Source organism: Oncorhynchus keta, chromosome 8, assembly GCF_023373465.1.
Source record: "Oncorhynchus keta strain PuntledgeMale-10-30-2019 chromosome 8, Oket_V2, whole genome shotgun sequence".
NCBI classification, from domain to species: domain Eukaryota; kingdom Metazoa; phylum Chordata; class Actinopteri; order Salmoniformes; family Salmonidae; genus Oncorhynchus; species Oncorhynchus keta.
This window is the reverse complement of record NC_068428.1, coordinates 12,717,335-12,745,063: the sequence shown is the minus strand read 5'-3', so window position 1 is coordinate 12,745,063 and position 27,729 is coordinate 12,717,335. Positions and strand designations below refer to the sequence as shown.

Here is a 27,729-nt window from a genome sequence, read left to right as displayed (position 1 = left end):
AAATGACTGTTTGGCTACTTTTAATTCTACACATATGTTCTCTCTACCTGGATTTTGGTGTCTACAAATCAGTCAATATCTGTCTCTCCCCTACTTCTTTAGTCACTTTCCTCTACTGCCCCTCCTCGTTCGGCAGAATTGCTGACGTTCTTCTCTCCAAAACCTTGCGCAAAGAGGGTATACTTTGTTTCACTACTTGAAGAATCAACGTATCGATGCATGTCACGGGGATTACATTTATAACACAGAAATGACTTGTAGGGGGAGTGTCAAATCTGGACTACAATTGTACAACAACGGGTTTTGACAGGTAGGCTAATCTTGATCAGTGTATTGTTCTTTCTTTACAACAAACCACCGATCGATTTTTTCTTTTTAAGACTTCCGATCCAGTGTGCTATCTGCGCATATTTCTACGTTAATGCCGTGTGTTATTAAACGTTTTTCGATGTTGGAATAATAATTCACTAATTACATTTAAGAAAAGTACTATTTATGTAAGTAGATGTACATATTTACACGGAATAATGAACTAAATATTTTTTTTTTTGTCCTTGTGACATTCGGGAAACGGATGACAAAAGTCACATACAAGGACATTAGATACAATATGTACAAGTGTAGGATATTGTCAGAGTTGTGTATACGTATTAAAATATGACAATTTTATTTCCCATGACCCGAGGAAAACTAGCCTACTGATATGAAAAAAAAACGGACACTTAAGGCAAAGGTGTCTTTTTATATGACTAAAACATTTGTTAGAACGCTAGCGACCTGAATGTAGACTATCCAAGGTAAGGAGATGTGTGAGCAGCCAGGTAGGAAATATAATATGTGGAGCTACTTTACTGTAAATTGGTGGTTGCCACTGTAAGCCCTTGAGTTTAGGGTTTGTATTAGGCCTACTTTCGAGTGATGTAGTGGCATAGAATAGTTTTCATAATACACATTCTATAGTCATTTGTTTCTCAACGTGGTCATTTGAAATAGTATTATCAAGTTTCAAGGGCACAGGTCTTTTAAAAACTAAACGTCTATTTGAGAATGATTTGCCCATTTTGTGCCATCCGTTTGTAATTTTTGTGTAAATTGAAAGAAAACAAAGCAGTCAAAGGTTAATCCAGCCCAGGAGAGGGACAGCTGTCCCCCTCAACTGGTTTCCTTTATTCCCCTAAACCAATCAGTGCTCAATCTCCACGTCCCTAAACACATAGCAGAAATAGGTTTCACTTCCACATCCAGGGTTCATGGGCTTTATGGCAGTAATGGTAGACTATCTGATGGGCAATCTGCAGTTGTTACATCCATTTGTAGACATTTTAATTAAATATACCCATTGATTCTTGAAGGATAGAATTTATAGATCCCCCATGAGCTCAGTACAACTGTCATACCCCATCAGAACCCCACATATTCAGTTGTTTTATGCTTTGTGAACAATGCAAATGTAAACAAATACTGTTAGCCTCAAAATGGTTCAAACAAATAGTTTATATGTCATGGATGGTCAGTCCTTGTATCTATATTTCTGTCCATGAGTTTGAGAATGGTTGTATTTCTCCAGCCTCATCCCCCAGCTGTTACAAAGTTGACCCCTTTGTTATTGTTCAAACTACAGATGCCTCTTTAAACTGGAATGTGCCCGTTTATGAGGTCAGGTGTCATATCTAGCTAGTTGGTCAAGTGAAGCAACATCTGCACAATAATGGACATTTAGCTCCCTCGTCCCCATTGGTGTCATTTTTAGTAGGCAATACTAAATTGTGTATTACAATACACTACCGATAAAACTCACGCGAATAGGACTGACCAGAGTCTAGACTCTCTAGACTACCTTCAAATTCACCACTGTTTGATTTTGCCCTAGGCAAGTGCCAAGAGTAAGGCACTGAAATGGATGTCCACGTTCTTGAGAAGAGATGACTTGCTCCACCATAGTGTTAGATGTACCAGGTGATGTTAGTCATTGGTTAAGCCAAACCACTATAACTGACGAATAGAATACCACAGAGACCTTTATGACCTTCAGAGTGTTGAGGACCATCTTTCTGACAATGTTCTGACTACATGGCTAGATTCACCTGAGACACCGCCAAACAAATGTAAGGATTATCTACCCTGATGAACACACCTCTCGCCAATAGCTGGATACACTATCAATCTGAGGTATCATAGCACACTATACACATTACAGCTACCTCTTCTCAAGATACACATGGGGGAAGGGGGGTCTATTTTGATTATTCATATAGATAAGTTGCATTTTTACAACAGAGATCTGAGCTTCCCTTTCAGTTGTCACAGTCTACAGTCTACTTGAAGCGTTTCAAAACTTGTCAGAACCGTAGGGGGAAGCCAGAATGATCAGGAATACAGCTGTATCCAATTATTCAAGGAATGTAGCCCTCATATGAAAAAGCTGGGGAGAGTTGAGAGAGAGAGAATATGGCTGTCTGGCTTTCTTAAAGTCTTTTCTTCTCCCTCTCCTTCCCTTCTCAGCTGAGCTCTGTTGGAAATGCCACTGCGCCCTCTCTGATGTGAGGATGAGGACCTACACCCGAGGGGCCCCCACAGTGTTCTTCATAAGTCTACTGTGGCCCCTGGTGGCCCCGGTGGTGGGGGTAGCGGAGGAGACGATAGACCCCAGTGGAGGGATACCCTTCATGGGAGGGAACTACGATGGACACCCCATGCTGTACTTCGGCCAGGGCGAGGTGGAGGAGCTGCAGTCGGCGGCGGCTGGGACACACCGGGAGATGGCCGCGAGGATCCGTGAGGCGGGGGAGGCCATGCTGGAGCACCCTGAGGATTACCTGCCCCCCTGGAGCCCGGCCGAGTTCAGCGCCCGCTGGAACGAGGTGTATGGAAACAACCTGGGAGTGCTGTCTATGTTCTGTCTGCTCTACCCACACAGGGCCGGGGCCCTCGACCTGGCCAAGGATTACATGGAGAGGATGGCAGCTCAGCCTAGTTGGTATATTTTCTATCTTTGTTTTTCCCTTATTTTTGTGTGAATTTTCAGTTGCAATCAATTGTCTGTGAATAGCATCCCTAACCTATAGGGACACGAAATAAGAGATACAATCAGATATGCCCCTGTGGAAACAGTTACTGTGTATTTACTCAAATTCAACCCATAAGTGAATTGCCCACTTCTCAATTGCAGAAAATCGCTAAGCCTACTCTTAGTGGGAAGAAAAACTCCTACACGTTTTTCTCATTACGTGAACAATACTGGTCTTTTTGGAGAAGGTACAGATGCTGCCTGCTATCTGTATTTCTCCTTCCTATCACCATGTGACCACTGGGGTTAAATGCCAAATCCTCCTCCTCTCCAGAGGACCTTTAACTGACTCAATCCCCCTCCATAGTATCTCTGTTCAGTTTTCACTGTGGCCGGCCAGACCTGTGGAAGAGATGCCCTGTGGTCCAGGAAATGTGTTTAGCAGCTGTATGAATTTATTGCTTAACATGCTCCCGTTCAAAGGAAATGAAATGTTCAGATGTTGAGCTGAATGGCCTGGTGCAGTGGGATGGGTGGACTTAGGGTTCAGGTGGTGGTGAGAGGCTAAGAAAAACATTTTACCTGGGTTCTCAGAGGGGTTACATGGGAAATCTCATCTGCATCTCACATTGTTCAGCCCCAACCTAAGGGATGGGTGAATGACTCTCCCAGTCTATAGACTCAGAGGGGAATAGCTTAGGTAGTCTGGATGATGTTATATTTCATTTTCATTGTACAGTACTAGGCTGCACTATCTTGCAGACTTCTTCGCTTTCTGTTGCATAAGAATAATAAGCTAAGAAGAGGCCAGCAATGAGACTGCATGTTGTTGCTGTATATTTAGCCAACCCTTACAGTACTGTACTTCAGAAGACAACTGACCGCCCTTGAGGGTTGGGAAACTTCAGTGGTTTCATTTTTTCCCCCTTGCAGTGCAGTTAGGAAAGTGCATTATAACAAGCTTTCTCTGCACGTCCCAAGCCAAGGAATTCAATGTTAAGGAGGGGTCTCTGATATATCCGACAAGGCGTTTCATTGTCACTGCCAATTTAGTCATGTCGCCTGCGTTCTCAGGACGTCTGGTCTCTGCTATCAGCCTCGTGGTCAGGGTGCTTCCCTTTTCAAGTGTCACCTTTCTCTCATTCCTTTTCAGAAATAAGCATTACCTCAGCTCCGTTGTTTTAATCCTCTATTTAGCCATCAGCTGCTGTGTCTAGCCAACCTATTTCAGAGAAAAATGTTTTATTTAGGGTCAGTGTACATTGGTACATGTACAGTTTACCATTAGTTCAAATTTGTGAAACTTCTCACAAAATGGAAGTCTGTGCCACATGTTGAGAAATGAAAACCCACAAGGACGTTTTCACATTTTAACTACACACAATGTGAGTTCTCTCCTCAACCGCACATTTACTAGGGCTTTGGAATCTCTCAGGGATCCTTAAAAGTGGCTCCAGGAATCAGTCAACTGTGGTATCTGTGACCTTCAATTATGTCTCCAACAACTTGTTGAGGAGAGCCATATTCCATATTCCAACTCCAGCTTGTGGCGCACTGGTTCCCTGGTTCGGTTTTTAAGGCAGTTCATGTGTAAACACACAGAAGAGACGTCTTGTGTGCTTTGGCGTAATGTAATATACAGTACAGTGGTGACATAGAATCACTTCACTCATTCTAACTACTTATACAGTGCATTAAACTTGGTTGGTGAACCAAAGACTGTAATGAAACATAATTGAAACTCCTTTCTTGATGAATAAAGTTGAAATCCCTTTTTATTCAATTTAATTTAAACCCATGTAGAAGGAACATTTATTCCCAATGAACTTCCTCAGGTCGTTGACAGATGGAAATAATGTATTAGCTAAATCAAATGGAAGAAATTCTGCCAGAGGGTGGTGGCATATCTTTGGTATTTATGAATATTAGAGTCGCATTTAAAAGAAAAGAGTAAAGTTTATGGGTCCATGTGATGATTTCAACCTATGTCTTTTAGATGTTCTGAGAGGAACGATTGTCAAGAGGGAGCTGAAAATGTAATTACATGGCACGCACTTTCATAGCAACTGCTCAAAATACAGGTTGCTTTTTGGATTTATTTTTTATTGCCACATCTGAAGTCAATTTGACTATAATTACACAGAAAGAGCTTTTAAAGAACACCTCTTAGCAGGTGGTATATGAGATTAATGCATGGGCATGGACTATTTTGCCAATTTAACAATTAGTACCTCTTAGAAATAGAAGTCAGTCAGCATTCTGAGGTGCCAGCTACTTTACAAATAGCACATAGTGCACTTTAAACAGCACTTTAAAAGGCAGGATATGTTGGAGTAGGACTTTAAAGCATGTGTGAAAATGCTGTTTTGTATGTTCTTTTGTAAAGAGAACAAAAAGCTATTTAGTAGCTGATTACAAGCTTGGACAAATTATGCAAATAGCCTGAGAAGGATTAGTTTAACTCTACACTTTTGATGACATTTCACTTTCCAGAATATATACTACCCTTTTTGTTTTTGCAGCCTTGCTTGGGCTAGTGTGAAAACGGAATTTCAAACAATTCAAGACTATTTGTAAGGATACTACTTCGTGATATTACTGTTTTCTTGTGTATTAACCCTGTGAGACCCAAGCATAGATCCAAACGAGGAAAAACATGTATTTTACTGTTCAGAAATATTTCTAATCGGCCTCTGATTATGAAAATAATCTGTTAGTTTTATTTCAAGTTTGTAGAACAATTTTATGGAAACGTTGCAAAGAAACACCATTGAGCTTCAATGGTAGGAACATTTTGTTGTAAGAACATTTTGAAATTCTATAAAAATCACATAAAAATTGATCAAAAGCATTGATGGGATGGAAAATATTGTCTTATGTATATAAACTATATATACAGAAGTAAGTGGACACCCCGTCAAATGAGTGGATTCGGCTATTTCAGTCACACCAGTTGCTGACAGGTGTATAAAATTGAGCATGTAGCCATGCAATCTCCATAGACAAACATTGACAGTAGAATGGCTTTACTGAAGAGCTCAGTGATTTTCAACATAACACCGTCATAGGATGCCACCATTCCAACAAGTCAGTTCGTCTAATGTATGCCCTGTTAGAGCTGCCCTGGTCAACTGTAAGTGTTGTTATTGTGAAGTGGAAATGTCTAGGAGCAACAACGGCTCAAACGCGAAGTGGCAGGCCACACAAGCTCACAGAGCGGGATGGTTGAGTGCTGAAGCATGTTGCGCATAGAAAATGTCTGTCCTTGGTTGCAGAATTCACTACCGAGTTCCTAACTACCTCTGGAAGCAACGTCATCACAAGAACTGTTCGTCGGGAGCTTCATGAAATGGGTTTCCATGGCCGGGCAGCCTCACACAAGCCTAAGTCCACCATGTGCAATGCAAAGTGTCAGCTGGAATGGTGTAAAGCTCGCCCCCATTGGACACTGGAACAGTGGAAATGCGTTCTCTGGAGTGGTGAATCACGCTTCACCATCTGGCAGTCCAACGGACAAATCTGGGTTTGTCAGATGCTAGGAGAACGCTACCTGCCTGAATGCATAGTCCCAACTGTAAAGTTTGGTGGAGGAGGAATAATGGTCTGGGCTGTTTTTCATATTTCGGGCTATGCCCCTTAGTTCCAGTGAAGGGAAATCTTAACGCAACAGCTTACAATTACATTCTAGACGATTCTGTGCTTCCAACTTCGAAGCAACAGTTTGGGGAAGGCCCTTTCTTGTTTCAACATGACAATGCCCCCGTGCACAAAGTGAGGTCCATACAGAAATGTTGTTGAGATCGGTTTGGAAGAACAAGACTGGCCTGCACAGAGCCCTGATCTCAACCCCATCAAACACCTTTGGGATGAATTGGAACGCCGACTTCGAGATAGGCCTAATCGCACAACATCAGTCCCTGACATCACTAATGCTTTTGTGGCTGAATGGAAGCATGTCCCGGCAGCAATGTTCCAAAATCTAGTGAAAAGCCTTCCCGGAAGAGTGGAGGCTGTTATAGCCTCCATGATCATGTTTGGTCATGTAGTGTACATCTGAAATTGTCATATTTTGTCTGAAATAGCTAAATTGATCAACTTGATCTATAAGTATGGTGCCGAAGAACATGGCTGACGTTTTACATTCTCCCAACCAATTATGCAATTTTGTTATTTTTGTGTGTGTTTTGTGTAACTTCTTTTTTAACTTATTGTGTACATAAAGTTGCTGCTACCGTCTCTTATGGCCGAAAATAACTTCTGAACAGAAAAGCGATTACTCACGGGGACTGGAAGAAACTTTTTCCTTTAATGAGTCCGATGAGAAGGATATATATCCTGCTTTGACTGGACAGGCCCATATTCACGCCTTTTGCATGAAAAAAAAAGACACCGGAAAAGGGGACGCAGATCAGGGATCCTTCTGAGAAGCCGGAGGCGAGCGAGTAAACTCCCAATGCCTTCCATTCTCCTTGCTAATGTGCAATCTTTAGAAACTAAAATTGATGACCTACTATTAAGATTATCCTTCCAACAGGACATTAAAAACTGTAACGTCTTATGTTTCACAAGATGTGGCTGAATGAAGAAACGGACAATATAGAGCTGGCTAGATTTTCCATGCACCGGCAGAACAGAGACACTACCTCTGGTAAGACGAAGGGTGGGGGTGTGTGTCTTTTTGTCAATAACAGCTGGTGCGCAATGTCTAATATTAAAGAAGTCTCGAGGTATTGCTCCCCTGAGGTAGAGGACCTTATGATAAGTTGTCGACCACACCATCTACCAAGAGGGTTCTCATCCGTATTATTCGTACCCGTCTATTTACCACCATAAAGCGAAGCTGGTACTAAGACCGCTCTCAACCAATTCTATAAGGCCATAAGCAAAGACTTTAATGCAGGCACACTTAAATCAGTTTTACCACATTTTTACCAGCATGTCACATGTGCAACCAGGGAAAAATAAAATCCTAGACCACCTTTACTCCACACACAGAGATGCATACAAAGCTCTCCCTCTCCTCTCCATTTGGCAAATCTGACCACAATTCTATCCTCCTTATTCCTGCTTACAAGCAAAAACTATGGCAGGGCTTGAAAACTATTACAAACTACAAAGGGAAACTCAGACGCGAGCTGCCAAGCAACACTGGAGCATGCATGAGAGCACCAGCTGTTCTGGATGACCGTGTGATAACGCTTTTGGTAGCCGTTGTGAACAAAATCTTTAAACAGGTCAACATTCACAAATCCGGCCAGACGGATTACCAGGACGTGTACTCAAAGCATGCGCGGACCAACTGTCAAGTGTCTTCACTGACATTTTCAACCTCTCCCTGACCTAGTCTGTAATACTTACATGTTTCAATTAGACCACCATAGTCCCTGTGCCCAAGGAAGCGAAGGTAACCTGCCTAAATTATTACCAACCCGTGGCACTCACATTGGTACCTATGAAGTGCTTTGAAAGGCTGGTCATGGCTCACATCAACAGTATCCCTAGACCCACTCCAATTCGCATACCGCCCCAACAGATCCACAGATGACGCAATCTCAATCGCACTCTACATCGCCCTTTCTCACCTGGACAAAAGGAACACCTAATTGAGAATGCTGTTCATCAACTACAGCTCAGCATTCAACAACATAGTGCCCACGAAGCTCATCACTAAGCTCGAGACTCTTGGACTAAACACCTTCCTCTGCAACTGGATCCTGGACTTCCTGACGGGCCGCCCCCAGGTGGTAAGAGTAGGCAACGACATGTCTGCCACGCTGATCCTTAACACTGGAGCCCCTCAGGGGTGTGTACTTAGTCCCCTCCTGTATTGCCTGTTCACCCACGATTGCCTGGCCAAACACGACTCCAACACAATCATTAAGTTTGCTGACGACACAACAGTGGTAAACCTTATCACAGACAACGATGAGACGGCCTATAGGGAGAAAGTCAATGAACTGGCAGTGTGGTTTCAGGACAACAACCTCTCCCTCAATGTGAGTAAGACAAAGGAAGCTGATTGTGTACTACAGGAAAAGGCGGGCCGAACAGGCCCCCATTAACATCAACGGGGCTGTAGGGGAGCGGTTTGAGAGTTTCAAGTTCCTTGGTGTCCACATCACCAACGAACTAGCATGGTCAAAATATACCAAGACAGTTGTGAAGAGGGCATGACAAAACCTTTTCCCCCTCAGGAGACTAAAAAGATATGGCATGTGCCCCCAGATCCTCAAAAGGTTCTACAGCTGCATCATCGAGAGCATCCTGACCGGTTGCATCACTGCCTGGTATGGCAACTGCTCGTCATCTGACCGTAAGGCGCTACAGAGGGTAGTGCGAATGGCCCAGTACATCACTGGTGCCAGGCTTCCTGCCATTCAGGACCAATATAATTGGTGGTGTCAGAGGAAAGCCCATAAATTTATCAGAGACACCAGTCACCAAAGTTATAGACTGTTTTCTCTGCTACTGCATGGCAAGCGGTACCGGAGCGCCAAGTCTAGGACCAAAAGGCTCCTCAACAGCTTCTACCCCCAAGTCCATTAGACTGCTGAACAATTCATACAAATCGCCGGACAATTTACATTGGCACCGCCCTGTTGTACACTGCTGCTACTCGCTGTTTGTTTGTTACCTATGCATAGTCACTTCACCCCCACCTACATGTACAAATTACCTCAACTAACCTGTACTCAGTGTAGAAAGTGTAGACATTGTTAATGTTGTAAATTACTATTTTAGCTGAAAACAGATGCCTCACATGTCCTCAACTGGCAGCTTCATTAAATAGTACCAGTAAATCACGTCTCAACATCAACAGTGAAGAGGTTCCTCTGTCCAATGTCTATGTTCTTTTGCCCAACTTAATATTTTATTTTTATTGGCCAGTCTGAGATTTGGCATTTTCTTTGCAACTCTGCCTTTCTTTGCAAGGCCAGCATCCCAGAGTCGCCTCTTCGCTGTTGAAGTTGAGACGAGTGTTGCGGGTGTTGCGGGTACTATTTAATGAAGCTGCCAAGTTGAGGACTTGTGAGGCATCTGTTTCTCAAATTAGACACTCTAATATACTTGTTCTCTTGCTCAGTTGTGCACCGGGGCCTCACACTCCTCTTTCTGTTCTGGTTTGAGCCAGTTTGTGTAACAGTATAGACTTTACGTCCATCCCCTCGCCCTGACCTGGGCGCGAACAAGAGACGCTCTGCACACATCAACAGTCACCCACGAAGCATCGTTACCCATCGCTCCACAAAAGCCGCTGCCCTTGCAGAGCAAGGGGAACCACTACTTCAAGATCTCAGAGCGAGTGACGTCACCGATTGAAATGCTACCAGCGCGCACCACGGATAACTAGCTAGCCATCTCACATCGGCTACACTTGCGCTGTGTTGTGAAGGGAGTAGTACACAATGTTGTACGAGATCTTCAGTTTCTTGGCAATTTCTCACATGGATAAGCCTTCATTTCTCAGAAGAAGAATAGACTGATGAGTTTCAGAAGAAAGTGCTTTGTTTCTGGCCATTTTCACCCTGTAATCAAACCCACAAATGTTTATGCTCCAGATACTCAACTAGTCTAAAGAAGGCCAGTTTCATTGCTTCTTTAATCAGAACAACAGTGTTTTGCTGTGCTAACATAATTGCTAAATGGTTTTCTAATGATCAATTAGCCTTTTAAAATTATAAACTTGGATTAGCTAACACAATGTGCCATTGGAACACAGGAGTGATGGTTGCTGATAATGGGCCTCTGTACTCCTCTGTAGATATTCCATTAAAAAATCAGCCGTTTCCAGCTACAATAGCTATTTACAACATTAACCACGTCTACACTGATATTTCTGATCATTTTAATGTTATTTTAATGGACAAAACATGTGCTATTCTTTCAAAAACAAGGACATTTCTAAGTGACCCCAAACTTTTGAACTGTAGTGTATATATTTGAATGGATCAACTATTTTGTGGGTTTTCTATGTATGCAGACTATATAACTTACTTTTGACTTACTTATGACTTACTTTTAGCAATATGTAGTTGTCGTTTCTGGATGAATTACTTCTCTATGTTGAAATTGATGGTCCTAAATGGCAGTATTCTGACCTCATAAACCACACATTAACCACACCTACAGTACCAGTCAAAGGTTTGGACACACCTAGTCATTCAAGGGTTTTTCTTTATTATTTCTACATTGTAGAATAATAGTGAAGACATCAAAACTATGAAATAACACAAAAGTGTTAAGAAATGTGAATATATTTTAGATTTTGATTCTTCAAAGCCACCCTTTGCCTTGATGACAGCTTTGCACACTCTTGGCATTCTCTCAACCAGCTTCATAAAAGGTTTAGATAGCTGGCTAGACTAACGAACCTAGAAATATATTACATTTTAGCTGACATGGGCTAATTGAGTGAGTAACAAGAAGAAAACTGCTGATGCACAACCAAATTTTGAAATCGCACCTTTTGTATTTTACTACTACTCTATATAACAGTAGGTTGAGATCCTGACTGACTCACCCCCCCCCAAAAAAAAAACATTGGGGGGGGCCCTAGCGGCCGCTAATGTCACTTATGCCTAAAAATAGCACTGAACAGGCAGCATTGCAATTTTACAACCCTGTGTCTCACAGGGTTAAGTCTTGAACATGTATTTCTTACATATGACTATACTTATCTATCCTTTTCTCTGTGTCTTGCAGGTTGGTAAAGGATGCTCCCTGGGATGAGGTTCCTCTAGCCCACTCTCTGGTTGGCTTCGCCACAGCGTATGATTTCCTGTATGAGTACCTGAGCAAGGTGCAGCAGGAGCGCTTCCTGCAGGTGATCGGCAACGCTACACGCTACATGTATGAGAAGTCCTACATCCGCGGCTGGGGCTTCCAGTACCTGCACAACCACCAGCCCACCAACTGTGTGGCTCTCCTCACCGGCAGCCTGGTTTACATGACCCAGGGTGAGTACCACTGATTCATGCACTGTGTGTGTGCGTGTGTGTGTGTGTGTGTGTGTGTGTGTGTGTGTGTGTGTGTGTGTGTGTGTGTGTGTGTGTGTGTGTGCAGATGCGTGTGTGTGCAGGTGCGGGCGGGCAGAGAAACACAGAGAAACACCATGATTACTGCATTATCAGATTTCAGACGGTTCCTTTAGTATTTATTCTGTAGCCTAGATATGGGTGGCAGGGTAGCCTAGTGGTAAGAGGTTGGAAGGTTGCAAGTTCAAATCCCTGAGCTGACAAGGTACAAATCTGTCGTTCTGCCCCTGAACAGGCAGTTAACCCACTGTTAAGGACATAATTGAAAATAAGAATTTGTTCTTAACAGACTTGCCTAGTTAAATAAAAAATACATAAAACATATAGTTTATACACGCTAGGTTGGAGTCATTAAAACTTGTTTTTCAACCACCACAAATTTCTTGTTAACAAACTATTTTCTTGGCAAGTCGGTTAGGACATCTACTTTGTGCATGACCCAAGTTATTTTTCCAACAATTGTTTACAGACAGATTATTTCACTTATAATTCATTGTATCACAATTCCAGTGGGTCAGAAGTTTACATACACTAAGTTGATTGTACCTTTAAACAGCTTGGAACATTCCAGAAAATTATGTCATGGCTTTAGAAGCTTCTGATAGGCTAATTGACATCATTTGAGTCAATTGGAGGTGTACCTGTGGATGTATTTCAAGGCCTACCTTCAAACTCAGTGCCTCTTTGCTTGACATCATGGGAAAATCAAAAGAAGCGAAGACCTCAGAAAACAAATTGTAGACCTCCGCAAATCTGGTTCATCCTTGGGAGCAATTTCCAAACGCTTGAAGGTACCACGTTCATCTGTAGAAACAATAGTGCGCAAGTATATACACCATGGGACCACGCAGTCGTCATACCGCTCAGGAAGGAGACGCGTTCTGTCTCCTAGAGATGAACGTACTTTGGTGCGAAAAGTGCAAATCAATCCCAGAACAACAGCAAAGGACCTTGTGAAGATGCTGGAGGAAACAGGTACAAAAGTATCTATATCCACAGCCAGACAAGTCCTATATCGACATAACCTGAAAGGCCGCTCAGCAAGGAAGAAGCCTCTGCTCCAGGCTACATTTTGCAACTGCACATGGGGACAAAGATCGTATTTTTGGAGAAATGTCCTCTGGTTTGATGAAACGAAAATAGAACTGTTTGGCCATAATGACCATCGTTATGTTTGGAGGAAAAGGGGGGATGCTTGCAAGCCGAAGAACACCATCCCAACCGTGAAGCACGGGGGTGGAAGCATCATGTTGTGGGGGTCCTTTGCTGCAGTAGGGACTGGTGCACTTAACAAAATAGATGGCATCATGAGGGGGGGAAAATTATGTAGATATATTGAAGCAACATATCAGGAAGTTAAAGCTTGGTCGCAAATGGGTCTTCCAAATGGACAATGACCCCAAGCATACTTCCAAAGTTGTGGCAAAATGGCTTAAGGACAACAGAGTCAAGGTATTGGAGTGCCCATCACAAAGCCCTGACCTCAATCCTATAGAACATTTCTGTGCAGAACTGAAAAGGCGTGTGCGAGCAAGGAGGCCTACAAACCTGACTCAGTTACACCAGCTCTGTCAGGAGGAATTGGTCAAAATTCACCCAAGTTATTGTGGGAAGCTTGTGGAAGGTTACCCGAAATGTTTGACCCAAGTTAAACAATTTAAAGGCAATGCTACCAAATACTAATTGAGTGTATGTAAACTTCTGACCCACTGGGAATGTGATGAAAGAAATAAAAGCTGAAATAAATCATTCTCTCTACTATTATCCTGACATTTCACATTATTAAAATAAAGTGGCGATCCTAACTGACCTAAAACAGGGAATTTTTACTAGGATTAAATGTCAGGAATTGTGAAAAATTGAATTTAAATGTATTTGGCTAAGGTGTATGTAAACTACCGACCTCAACTGTATATAGATCCAGTAGATCGGTAGATTGGTCGTTTTCTGCTCAGCCTATTCATTTTCCTCTTTGGAATAATGTGGTCTCATCTTGGCAACTTCATTCCTCCTCAGTTACATCCTTCCTGTGTCACATTCGCCTTAAATGGATGGCTACAGTCCAGTTCCAAATGACTTATTTGAGATTGGTTCCTCCAGGGGAGGCTTGCCAGGCAGTCCCCTCTGCCCCTGAGGAGAGAAGCATTCTGGGCTGGAATTTCAGTTCAGTCAGCCCTGGGTTATTCTCCATAGCTGCACTTGCCTGGTTGTTCTTTAAAACTCATTTCCTCACCATCTTAAATAAGCATGCCCCTTTCAAAAAATGTAGAACTAAGAACAGATATAGCCCTTGGTTCACTCCAGACCTGACTGCCCTCGACCAGCACAAAAACATAATGTGGCGTACTGCACTAGCATCGAATTGTCCCCGCGATATGCAACTTTTCAGGGAAGTCAGGAACCAATACACACAGTCAGTTAGGAAAGCAAAGGCTAGCTTTTTCACACATACATTTGCATCCTGTAGCTCCAAAAGGTTTTGGGACACTGTAAAGTCCATGGAGAATAAGATCACCTCCTCCCAGCTGCCCACTTAACTGAGGCTAGGAAACACTGTCACTACAGATAAATCCACGATAATCGAGAATTTCAATAACCATTTCTCTATGGCTGGCCATGCTTTCCTCCTGGCTACCCCAATCCCGGCCAACAGTTCCGCACTCCCCGCAGCTTCTTGCCCAAACCTCCCCAGCTTCTCCTTCATCCAAATCAAGATATCAGATGTTCTGAAAGAGTTGCAAAACCTGGACCCGTACAAATCAGCTGGGCTAGACAATCTGGACCCTCGCTTTCTAAAGTTATTGTTGCAACCCCTATTAATAGTCTGTTCAACCTCTCTTTCGTATCGTCCGAGATTCCTAAAGAGTGGAAAGCTGCCGCGGTCATCCCCCTCTTCAAATGGGGTGACACTCAAGACCCAAACTGTTACAGACCTATATCTATCCTACCCTGCCTTTCCAAGGTCTTAGAAAGCCAAGTTAACAAACAGATCACTGACCATTTCGAATCCCACCGTACCTTCTCCGCTGTGTAATCCTGTTACCAAGCCGGTCACGGGTGCACCTCAGCCACGCTCAAGGTACTAAACTAAATCATAACCGCCATTGATAAAAGACAGTACTGTGCAGCCATCTTCATTGACCTGGCCAAGGCTTTCGACTCTGTCAATCACCGTATTCACCGGAGACTCAACAGCCTTGGTTTCTCAAATTACTGCCTCGCCTGGTTCACCAACTACTTCTCAAATTGAGTTCAGTGTGTCAAATCGGACGGCCTGTTGTCTAGACCTCTGGCAGTCTCTATGGGGGTACCACAGGGTTCAATTATTTGGCCGACTCTTTTCTCTGTATATATCAACGATGTCGCTCTTGCTGCTACCCTCGTAAAACTGACTATCCTATCCGATCCTTGACATCGGCGATGTCATTTACAAAATAGCCTCCGACACTATAATCAGCAAACTGTCCCATCCGTTATGTCACCAAAGCCCCATATACCACCCACCACTGCGATCTGTATACTCTCGTCAGCTGGCCCTCGCTACATATTCGTCGCAAGACCCACTGGCTCCAGGTCATCTATACGTTTTTGCTAGGTAAACCGCCTCCTTATCTCAGCTCACTGGTGACCATAACAACACCAACCCGTAGAACGTGCTCCAGCAGGTATATCTCACTGGTCATCCCCAAGCCAACACACACTTTGGCTGCCTTTCCTTACAGTTCTCTGCTGTCAATGACTGGAACGAATTGCAAATATCGCTGAAGTTGGAGACTTATATTTCCCTCACTAACTTTAAGCATCAGCTATCTGAGCAGCTTACCGATTGCTGCAGCTGTACACAGCCAATCTGTAAATAGACCATCCAACTACCTACCTCATCCCCATATTGCTTTTATTTACTTTTTTTTGCTCATTTGCAAGTATTTCTACTTGCACATCATCATCTGCACATATGGCCTATTTATTGCCTTACCTCCTTATGCCATTTGTACACACTGTATATATATTTTTCTATTGTGTTAATGACTGTACTTTTGTTTATCCCATGTGTAACCCTGGGTTGTTGTTTTTTGTCGCAGTGCTTTGCTTTATCTTGGTCAGGTCGCAGTTGTAAATGAGAACTTGTTCTCAACTGGCCTACCTGGTTAAATAAAGGTGAATTTTCTTCTTCTTCTTAAAAAAAAAATACAATGGAAACATTCCACACGATTCCATAACATTCTGGATGGACCTTTTCCCAATGTTTTTCTTAGTAGATTCAGTGTGAAAGGAAGGAACGTATGTCTAGAAAACAGCCTTGTTATTTACTGTAAATTTGAAAACTGTTCCCTCTATTGTTTTGGTTTAAATGTCCTGGTTGTATATTCTTGGATGTTTAAGTCAGAGGCAGCGAGGCCAGAGGAAGGTGAAGTTGTTCTTGTTGTTCCCAGCACTGCTGTACAGCCTAGTTTGATTACAAGGGAAATGTTTCTGGTAGAAAAAGAACAAGGGTCGACGTAAACTAAATGACAAAAGGCATGGAGATGACTGTGGGCACCATGGTTTTTCTTTGAGTCTGGTTTGTGGTAGTGAGTGGGGGGGGGGGGGGGCAGGAGGTGCAGACTCTGGAGAATTATAGCACCCCTCTTTGTTTTGGATCAGCTTGTTTCTTTCAAGTGGAGGAAAAACAGAGGTCCAGCAGCATAGGTTGTTACCTCTTCTCTTACCTTGGAAGAAAATGTCATTTGGTCATGGCCTGGTGTCTTTGTGCTGACTGTGTAAACATTTAAAGCTGACTTTGCACTTCAAAGTTTTAATTTGGCTGCAAATTGTTAAGAGTATCTCATTAGAAAGTGGCTTAACTAACATATAGTATTTGCTTTGAGTGCGACAGATTGACAGAACGTGCTAACTGTTCGCTTTCTCATTCTTGGACCAGTTCATTTAAGGGCCTAACTCCCCGCATAATTATTTGACTGTGCTCTGCACACGATCCTATTCACTTCCTGCATTCCCTTGTCACGGATTTGTCATTCATATCCTGTGCAAAAGTATGACATTACGCGCAAATATTATTCCATTAAGATCTCAGTGAATAAAGGGAACTTTGCCTGTAAGGTACTGCCAGAAGAAATCAAGAGCAAACATTGGTCTCGTCTCACACTTCTTTCAGAACTATTGTATTGCACAGGTCTATATTACTCAGATTTATGGAATAACACAGCACCTCTTTTCCTGTGTATTATTTTAAAGGCGAAGCCAAAAAGCCATTTTGAAGCATTTATTCACAAGGAAGGGATAGGCTCCATCTGTTGAAAATAAAGGGAGACATACCGTATCTGTCCAAAGCATAAAACGTCTTAAGACCTGTATGGGAATGTTAAGCACAGCATGTAGGTACTGTATGTATACTGTATTCGTATCATTTCATGCCTTGATTGTGAGTCAGAGGGGATATTGTATGGGCTCTGTCCAGATGACTAGATCACAGGACAGCAGCTTACAGGGGATCAGTGCATTCCTGATGCAGGTGTCTGCATGTTGGTGCTTTGCGGCTGTCTAGCTCCGCTCCTAATTGGACAGTCATATGTGGCATAGTTTACCCTGAGTTCATCTATAGTTAAGCATCAGTAGTTAAACCTAAGGCCTCAATCACCCACTTCTCTGCTACGGCCACCCAGGTGCTTGAGTTTTATTATCTGGTGCAGAATGCTGGGACTCTGGGAACCATTCAAAGTCATAGCCACAGTCATACCACATTGTGTTGCTTCCTTGAAAGCTGTTACACGTGAACACTTGATTCATTTGTGGTAAAGTGTCTATTTTACACCAAATGGGTTGAGTCAACGTAGTTCCCTTGTTATTTCAATGTAATTGACCTTATATTCAACCTCAAACAGGGTTTACAGGTTTGGTTTAAGATTGTTGACAACAGCAAAATTGAATGTCTATCGAGTGTCTTTGCCCGTTGGGTACAGTGTGGAAAATTATATTTCTCTCTACTGGATGCAGGTTGAAGCAATTGTCTAGACTTGTTCATTCTCCCAATGCATGATTATCATGTCAATAAATGAAGCATAAACTCTTGGTAGACAACTATCAGTTACATTTTTTAATAAACATTTAACCACTTATTTACTACGCAGGTCAGTTAATAAGAACAAATTCTTATTTACAATGACGGCCTACCCCAGCCAAACCCTAACCCGGATGACGCTGGGCCAATTGTGCACCGCCCTATGGGACTCCAAGTCACGTCCAGTTGTTATACAGCCTGGAATCGAACCAGGGTCTGTAGTGATGCCTCTAGCACTAAGATGCAGTGCCTTAGACCGCTGCGTCACTCGGAGGCGTAACTCATTGATCATACATAAGATTTGAAGTTATTCCATTCTTAGGAAATCATTCTTTGTCCATTCCTGAAATGAACTAAGAAGAACCAGAAATGTCTCAATGTCTCATCTAATCATAATTAGCGAAGAACCTCAAAGGAGTAGAAGTCAAGTCAAATGGCACCATCCCTTGACCTCCCACATTCCTACAGATCTCATTGTGATGGTGCTGGGGAGTTAACAGACCAGACCTTCCCCAAACAGCGGCTCTCAACGTGTGGATGACTAATGTGTACTGATGGGAGCTTCAGAGATCTAGAGCCAGTAACATCACTAACAGCATGGCTGAAGAAAAGCCCCTAATAACAGCAACGAAGGCAACATCATTAAATCCTAGAGGGGTAGAGGAGGACATTGCTAAAGCACAGTGTGACTATATGGGATGTGATTGAGCCATGGGTGGGAGAAGACATTTATAGCTTTTGACTTCGTAGGGTTAATTGGATTTTTTTAGTTCATGAATTCCTATATACATGATGCCTATGTCTAATAATGGAAAATGCAGAACAGTCCAAACACTGTGTGGAGCCGGGGTGTGAGCGTAGTGAGATGCCGTTTGTGTAAATGTGGTCTTTGTGTGCCAGCAGTTCCTGTTTGATGGTAAATACCTGCTCTGTGTAGGCCACTGGTCTCCCAGACCAAACCAAACACTGGGGTGGACGCCGGCTCCGGAGCTGGGCTGTGGGCTGTGGGTTGTGGTGTCCGGGTGGATCCAGTCCACCGGGTAGCTGCCAGGCACCCATGATGGACTGGGATTCTCAATGAACTGCGGCTGGAGTGTTTATGTGGTCACTTCTTCTCATAGAGAGAGAGAGAGAGAGACTATACATTAGTCTGGTATGGTAGTTTCATACTTTCCATGCATAACGGGAGGTTCCAGTATGATGTTCCGGGAAAGAAAATGGGAATGTGACTGACTGAGTAGCTTACTGTAACTATATTTATGATCAACCTCACTTGAGACCACACTTTACACCGAGCTTAATTGGTGTATGTCTCAAGAAAACAAACACTTTGGCTGGGTGACAGCAGTACAGTACAAATGTTTGGGAGCCACTGCTCCAGAGACATTGACGAACATGACCTTCCTTTGAAAACCAATAAGCTGACCCTGGTTTCTCCTCTGTTCGGTTCCAGGTTACCTGCAGGAGGCCTACCTGTGGACCAAGCAGGTCCTGGCCATCATGGAGAAGTCTATGGTGCTGCTGCAGGACGTGACGGATGGCTCGCTGTATGAGGGCGTGGCCTACGGGACGTACACCACCCGCTCTCTTTTCCAGTACATGTTCCTGGTGCAGAGACACTTCTCCATCAGCCACTTCGACCACCCCTGGCTCCACAAACACTTTGCCTTCATGTACAGGACCATCCTGCCAGGTAATACAGCTGCTACAGATGTTGTGTGTGTGTGTGCTCTGCCATTCTATTCAATATAACTTCATTTCTCCTCTTAATGTTCCCTTTGAAGAAGTTGCTTGGTTCGATCGACTTTTTATCTTTAACAGTGCATTTAGTCTAGATGTCATGATAGATGATAGATGCAAAGGTGATACAGATACTATATAGGCAGCAAGACAGGCTATTTTGAAATTAAAGCAGTGCAAGTTAGCAATGAGAAAATACAGTTGAAATCGAAAGTTTACATACACTTAGGTTGGAGTCATTAAAACTTGTTTTTCAACCACTCCACAAATGTCTTGTTAACAAACTATAGTTGTGGCAAGTCGGTTAGGATATCTAATTTGTGCATTACACAAGTAATTTTTCCAACAATTGTTTACATACGAATTATTTCACTTATAATTCACTGTATCACAATTCCAATGGGTCAGAAGTTTAAATACACTAAAGCTTGGAAAATTCCATGAAATGATATCATGGCTTTAGAAGCTTCTGGTAGACTAATTGACATCATTTGAGTCAATTGGAGGTGTACCTGTGGATGTATTTATTTCAAGGCCTACCTTCAAACTCAATGCCTCTTTGCTTGACATCATGGGAAAATCAACAGAAATCAGCCAAATAATTGTAGACCTCCACAATTCTGGTTCCTCCTTGGGAGCAATTTCCAAATGCTTGAAGGTACCATGTTCATCTGTACAAACAATAGTACGCAAGTATAAACACCATGGGACCACACAGCCGTCATACCGCCCAGGAAGGAGACAAGTTCTGTCTCTAGAGATGAACATACTTTGGTGCAAAAAGTGCAAATCAATCCCAGAACAACAGTGAAGGACCTTGTGAAGATGCTGGAGGAAACAGGTACAAAAGTATCTATATCCACAGTAAAACGAGTCCTATATCGACATAACCTGAAAGGCCGCTCAGCAAGGAAGAAGCCACTGCTCCAAAACCGCAGCAAGTTTGAAGAATGGGGACAAAGATCACTGCTCCAAAAGCTGTTTGGCCATTGTGGGGGTGCTTTAAAAAAGCCAAAATAGATGGTATCATGAGGAATGAAAATTATATGGATATATTGCAACATGTCAAGACATCAGTTAGGAAGTTAAACAAATGGGTCTTCCAAATGACAATGCTGCATACACAAAGTTGTGGCAAAATGGCTTAAGGACAACAAAGTCAAGGTATTGGAGTGGCCATCACAAAGCCCTGACCTCAATCCCATAGAATATTTGTGGGCAGAACTGAAAAAGCGTGTGCGAGCAAGGAGGCCTACAAACATGACTCAGTTACACCAGCTCTGTCAGGAGGAAAATTCACCCAACTTATTGTGGGAAGCTTGTGGAAGCCTACCGGAAACGTTTGACGCAAGTTAAACCATGTAAAGGCAATGCTACCAAATACTAATTGAGTGTATGTAAACTTCTGACCCAATGGGAATGTGATGAAAGAAATAAAAGCGGAAACAAATCATTCTCTCTTCTATTATTCTGACATTTCACATTCTTAAAATAATGTGGGGATCCTAACTGACCTAAGACAGCGAATTGTTACTAGGATTGAATGTCAGGAATTGTGAAAACCTGTAGTTGGCTAAGGTGTATGTAAACTTCCGACATCAACTGTAAGTGTTCCTAAGTGCCTTAGCAAACCTCTGTGGCACTTCTTAGCAACATTGTCCAAGTTATAAGTAGATTAGGCATGAACCCCCCCTCGGTGCATTACCCCCATGTTAGAGAGGGTGACTGCTCGTTTGTCTTGATATGGGTTATGCATGCGTTACCTTCCTGGGGGGCTGTCAGAGCTATGCTGATCCAGCCCTCCCCATCTCCCCTCTTCCCTCATCTCCTTTGCTCTCCTCTTCTCTCCTCTCCTGGTTTATGGTCAGGGGGAGGGTAGCGCTGGAGGAGGGGCTCTCAGGTCTGGACATTTTATAGCCCCCTGCCAACACTCTCTGTATTGTGACTGGGGCTGGGGCTGGGCGCCACTGCTACATTCAGAGAGCAGTTCTTAATTGCAGCAGCCAGGAGAACGCTGGACTCACTATCCACAATGGCAGCTTTCTCTCTCCCAGATTATCCTGCCTCACTACCTTCTGCCTGAGCGGACTATGTGACTGCACTGCACTCACTGACCCTGTACAGTCAGGTCCATAATTATTGGCACCCTTGATAAAGATGAGTGGAAAAAGACTATAAAGTAAAGAATACAAATGCTGAGCTATATTGTATGCCAAAGAGCTATATTTTCATGTCACCTCGTGGTCAGATGACATGGAAATAGAGCTCTTTGGCCGTGCACACCAGTGGTTGGATTGGAGTCGAAAAAAGGAGGCAAATGCAGAAAAGTACTTCATACCTACAGTTAAATATGGTGATGGATGTTTGTTGTTATGGGGCTATTTTGCTTCCAATGGTACTGTGGTCCTTGTTAAGGTCAACGGCACTATGAAATTGACCAAGTAGCAGGACATTTTTGCCAAAAACCTGGTTGCCTCTGCCGGGAGGCTGACATATACAGAGTCTTTTTTTTTTTGCTGATCTTTATCAAGGGATCCAATAATTCCGTAACCCACTGTACGTCTCTGTGTTCAAATGATGGGGTTTGTTGGTGTTCCAACAGGTTAGACTGTAAACAGGAGCCGTGTTTTAAATGTATCTTGTGTTGGACTTACAAAGACAGACCGTGAACAAACCAATATCACCCGAGTGTTCCTGCACTCAGACCCCCACATCATTTGGATTGGGCATTTGTTTATCCAAGGTCTAGTTTTGCATCACAGAAGGGATGTTTTTACAAAGGGGAAACGCGCGTATTGTCGTACCGCTTGTGCACTGATTTTGGTTATTGCCGTTATTGTTTTTGGCTTACATGTGATTTATTGTGGTTAAGTATTTACTACCGGTTGCTAGGTTTTAAGATCTCTTTTGGCACCAGACTGCCATTCTTTGTGTTGGGGAAATGGCTTCATCGATAAAGCTAGGGAGCTACGATCTCAACAGGGCCTGTAGTTTGGCTCATTTCCTTATGTTAAGGACATGGCATGCATGGGTGTAAAAGCTTTTGTGACCTATTCAGTAAGAAAAGGAAAGAAATGAATCATGATTTTGTAGCATATGTATTACTATGCATTCAATCAAATAGAAAGCTATGTGGTTAGTACAGCTGAATTGGACCTTGGACAATATGTAGCTGTCACTTCATATTTGTCAGAGTTTTATGATAATAACATTCAATAACCTCCAACAACACTATATTGAAGTTGCCTTCTCCTATATTATAACTGTAAAATAATCCATATTGATATTTTGCCCTGGCCTGTTCCATCTCACCAGGGTTCCAGAGGACTGTAGCCATAGCAGATTCCAACTACAACTGGTTCTACGGGCCCGAGAGCCAGCTGGTGTTCCTGGATCGCTATGTGATGAGGAACGGCAGTGGAAACTGGCTGGCTGAGATGATCCATCAGAACCGGGTGTTGGAGGGGCCGGGACAGGCCGGGAAGGGACAGAGATGGTGCACACTGCACACAGAGTTCCTCTGGTGAGAATCTCTCTCTCTCTCTCTCTCTCTCTCTCTCTCTCTCTCTCTCTCTCTCTCTCTCTCTCTCTCTCTCTCGTTCTGTCTCTTTCTCTCTCGCTCTTTCTCTCTCTATTGGTTTAAGTGTACTGTCGTACACTGAGTGTACAAAACATTCGGAACACCTGCTCTTTTTAATCTTTTTAAGATTTTTAAGCCTTGAGACAATTGAGACATGGATTGTGTATGTGTGCCATTCAGAGGGTGAATGGGCAAGACAAAATATTTCAGTACCTTTGAACAGGATATGGTGGTAGGTGTCAGGTGCACTGGTTTGGGTGTGTCAAGAACTGCAACGCTGCTGGGTTTTTCATGCTGAAAAGTTTCCTGTGTATATCAAGAATGGTCCACCACCCAAAGGACTTCCAACCAACTTGACACAACTGTGGGACGCATTGGAGTCAATATGGGCCAACAAACCTGTGGAATGCTTTTCGACGCCTTGTAGAGTCCATGCCCTGACGAATTGAGGCTGTTCTGAGGGCAAAAAGGATGTAACTCAATATTAGGAAGGTGTTCTTAATGTTTTGTACACTCAGTGTATACGCTGATTTACTCAATTATTAATGAAATATTTGCTTTTAGAGCAACTGAATTCAAATGTATGACATTTTTCTCTTGTTGTTTTATTTCCATTCTGCAGGTATGATCCCGGCCTGACTCCCAGGGCTCCTGCAGACTTTGGTACATCCCAACTCCACTACTTTGAGGACTGGGGGGTCGTCACTTATGGAAGTTCTCTACCCGCAGACACCAACCACACCTTCCTCTCCTTTAAGTCGGGGAAGCTGGGTGGACGGGCCATATTTGACATCGTTCACAGGAACAAGTACAAAGACTGGATCAAAGGGTGGCGGAACTTTAACGCTGGCCACGAGCACCCTGACCAGAACAGCTTTACGTTCGCCCCTAACGGTGTTCCTTTTATCACGGAGGCTCTGTACGGGCCCAAGTACACCTTCCTCAACAACGCAGTGCTGTTCTCCCCGGCGACCTCGGGAAGCTGCTTCAAGCCATGGGACGGCCAGGTCACAGAGGCCTGCGACTCCAAGTGGCTGAAGTACAAGGTGGGGCTGCCGGCGGACGCCCAGGGCAGGGTGGAGGCTGCTCTGGAAAGGCAGGGCATGGTGTTCATCCGTGGGGAGGGCCAGTCGGCCTACAACCCTGACCTGAAGATCAGGAGCTTCCAGAGGAACCTGCTGCTCCTGCACCCCCAGTTGCTGGTCCTGGTTGATCATATCCATCTGGAGACAGACAGCCCAACCAGGGCCATGAGTGCCTTCTTCCACAACACGGACCTGCCCTTTAAGGACACCAAAATAGACGGTGTGCACGGAGCCTTTGTCAGACATGGGGAAGACCCATATCAAATGTTTTGGATGGATGACACAGGCTTCAGTGAGAAAGGGGTTTTGGGGTACTGGAACTATCCCCGTGGTTACCCCTATAACGGCTCTAACTATGTGAATGTGACAATGCCTCTGAGGTATCCCCATACCAGGGTGGCCTACATCTTCTTTGGGCCAGGGGTGGACGTGCAGAGCTTTAGTCTGCGTGGCGATGCTAACAGGGTGGACATTTACCTGGCCACCAACGAGCACACCTACACCATCTACCTGCTGACCGGGGAGGTGACCACCAAGCCTCTGTTCGCCATGGTGCTGGTGGACCAGAAGAAAATAGTATTTGAGAAAGCAGCAGGAGTGAAGAATAGCACGCCGGAGGAGGTAGAGGAGTATGTCAACGTAGTAGAGGACAACCTCCAGCACGCCAAGCCTGTTTTCCAGCAGCTGGAGAGACACATCCTGGGCCGGGTGCTCAACACGGCCAGCTTCCGCAAGACGGCCGAGCGCCTCCTCCAGTTCTCCGACAAGAAGAAGACGGAGGCCATTGAGAAAATGTTTGCTCTGACTAAGAAACAGGGCAAGGGCAAGGGGGCCAATAAAGCCTTGGGGAACCTTGGGGACAAGCTCTCAGAGAGCCTGCCGGACATCTTTGGACAGATCGAGGTAAAGGAGAAGAAGGAGAGATCGAAGACAACAAAGAGGATTATTGAAGAGAGCCCCGAGGAAGACGGCGACTCCAGGGCCTTTATGGATTATGGAGACTCCAAAAAAGCCCGGAAGGGAGGCTTCGTGAAGGGTCGCAAGTTCAAGGAGGTCCACGAGTTGGCGACGGCCAACAGTGACAGTCTGTCGAACTCATCCTCTTATATCAGACTATTCCTCATCTTAAACATAGCCACCTTCTTCCTGCTACTGTCTGTGTTATTGACACGCTTCCAGAGAGGCAGAAGTCTGCACACCCAGAGGTGTTTCTATGGCATCCTGCTCATCGACAGCTTCATCTTACTCTGCCTCTACTCCTCCTGCTCTCACGCACAGTGTTGACATGATCACGGTGCGGCGCGGGGAATAGTCCATGTGCAGACCGATTGAACCGTTTGCCATGGGTGAATCAAATGCACCATACGCCTCAGTCTGAGCCAAGTCTACCTGATGAGTGTCCAGGAAAGAATTAATTCCAAATAGGAATTGATAGATTTAGTAACGAAATGAAGCCAGACCACCTTTGAGATCCTAAGCTTCTGTGGAGCTTTAGAATGGAGTCTGTGTGAACTTTTTAACATAGCATTTAGAGCATGTTGCTTTATATCAAAGATTGCTAGCCACTAAAATGCAGACATATCTGCCTCTCTCTGTGGACATGATAGAAAGAATGTACATATGTTCAAACAAGATATATTTTTGTGGTATTATTTCTACTCTTTGTCATGAGAAAAGAACAATATGCATAGATATTGTATTTGCTTTTGCCTGATGAATGTGGGGACTTTGCAGATAAAAAAAGCTATAGAAATATGTTACCTCAGTCGGTGGTCCTCTCTGTGTCCATAACTGCAGTATAATACCATTGCATTTAACCAAATTGGCTTACCCGCATAACCGATCACATTGTCACCCCCACCACCCCAATTTAAGTCTTGTGATATTGTTCTTAAGCTGTCTGGGTCCATGTAATTCCATTTAGAGTAATACACTTGGGAAAGTACATTTTACTCTCCAACTGTAACAGATTTGCTTTCATGCTCTCACCTGTATGACTACTTGCAGTATGTTGGTGAAGCCCATTCACTTATATGCTAGCATAGATTCATATTATTGTACATCACCAAACCCACCTATTATAATTACACAACCTGCTCCTCCTCTTGATGTTATGATGTGGAATCGTTGGGAACCAATGTTTCTTGTTGTTACTGACTCTTAACTAATGGATCTACAGGCGGCACTACAGGGATGAGGACCTTTGACCTTTGTGTTACTTTGGTTGGGAGGAAACAACTACTATGCTAGTCATGGATATGTGAGGAAAGGGAGAACTCAAATGCTAGGAGAGGGGTCGATTTTTGGTTGGCATTGGTGGAGGAGATTTGGGGGGGAAATACTGTATGTAAATAGCCTTGCACCTGTATTGGCATATCTGTCGTCAAATGAGTGTATGATAAAGTTATCCTCCGATCAGGAGGTTGGTTGTATCAATATTTACTCACTCTTGCTCAGTCACACAGATGATAAGGAGAGACATGCTAACAAGTCGTCACTTCATCTGGTGTGTTTTGGACATGTGAGGGTGGGCACTGTCTCTCTTTCTGTAAATTCCCAGGCGTGTCTACTGAAAATGTGTACGCCAACATTACATTTTAGATTCTAGACACATGACTCCTCTGCCTGCAGGGGGAGGAGCTACAACACAACACACCGCTAGTTGAATTCAATTTGATTAGGTGGGTGGGGAGCTCAATCCACTATACCACTACAGCCTAAGTCTGCTGTATCTTGCTAATGAATTTACCTAAACTATGAGTCATGGAAGCCCTAGTCTCTTGTGACAGTGCAGAGATTTAGTTCTGGGTGCCGAGATTATGAAAGCCCTCGTGACAATCAGGTAGCATCTTTTGGTCAGGGCTGGCTAGCAACAATCAGAATTCATTGTTTTGTCATCTCATTAAAAAACGAATTTTCACTGCCTTTTATCATTGTCATGTCATTCAATAAAGAGGTTTATGCAAAAACAAATGTGATTGAAAGGGTACCAGTATCATGTCTCAAATGTTGTGGTGATATACAGTACCTGTCAAAGGTTTGTACACTTCTCATTCAAGGGCTTTTCTTAATTTTTTACTTTGTTCCACATTGTAGAATAATAGTGAAGAAATCAAAACTATGAAATAACACATATGGAATCATGTTAGGAACCAAAAAAGTGTTAAACAAATCTAAATATATTTTAGATTCTTCAAAGTAGCCACCTTTTGCCTTGATGGCTA

The 27,729-nt window shown here is 43.5% G+C and overlaps 1 protein-coding gene across 2 annotated transcripts; it reads left to right on the top strand.

The window, feature by feature from the left end:
- The first annotated feature begins 143 nt into the window (after positions 1 to 143).
- dse (dermatan sulfate epimerase) lies at positions 144 to 27,478 on the top strand. Of its 2 annotated transcripts, XM_035774643.2 has the most exons (6): positions 144 to 310; positions 2,503 to 2,977; positions 11,711 to 11,964; positions 19,554 to 19,793; positions 23,156 to 23,363; positions 24,043 to 27,478. In XM_035774643.2, exons 2-6 carry the CDS (start codon positions 2,547 to 2,549, stop codon positions 25,787 to 25,789), a joined length of 2,880 nt encoding a protein of 959 aa, XP_035630536.2. In that variant the 5' UTR covers positions 144 to 310; positions 2,503 to 2,546; the 3' UTR covers positions 25,790 to 27,478. The 2 variants fall into 2 exon arrangements, with proteins under 2 accessions (XP_035630536.2, XP_052379436.1); XM_052523476.1 differs by lacking the exon at positions 144 to 310 and having other exon boundaries at positions 2,825 to 2,973.
- Positions 27,479 to 27,729: the final 251 nt, after the last annotated feature.

Bases quoted from the DNA above. Each gene is read 5' to 3' on its own strand.
- dse (XM_035774643.2), top strand. From the start codon at position 2,547: ATGAGGACCTACACCCGAGGGGCCCCCACAGTGTTCTTCATAAGTCTA. The intron at 2,978-11,710 runs GTATATTTTCTA...TGTGTCTTGCAG, and splicing joins ATGGCAGCTCAGCCTAGTTG to GTTGGTAAAGGATGCTCCCT. The intron at 19,794-23,155 runs GTAATACAGCTG...CCATCTCACCAG, and splicing joins GTACAGGACCATCCTGCCAG to GGTTCCAGAGGACTGTAGCC.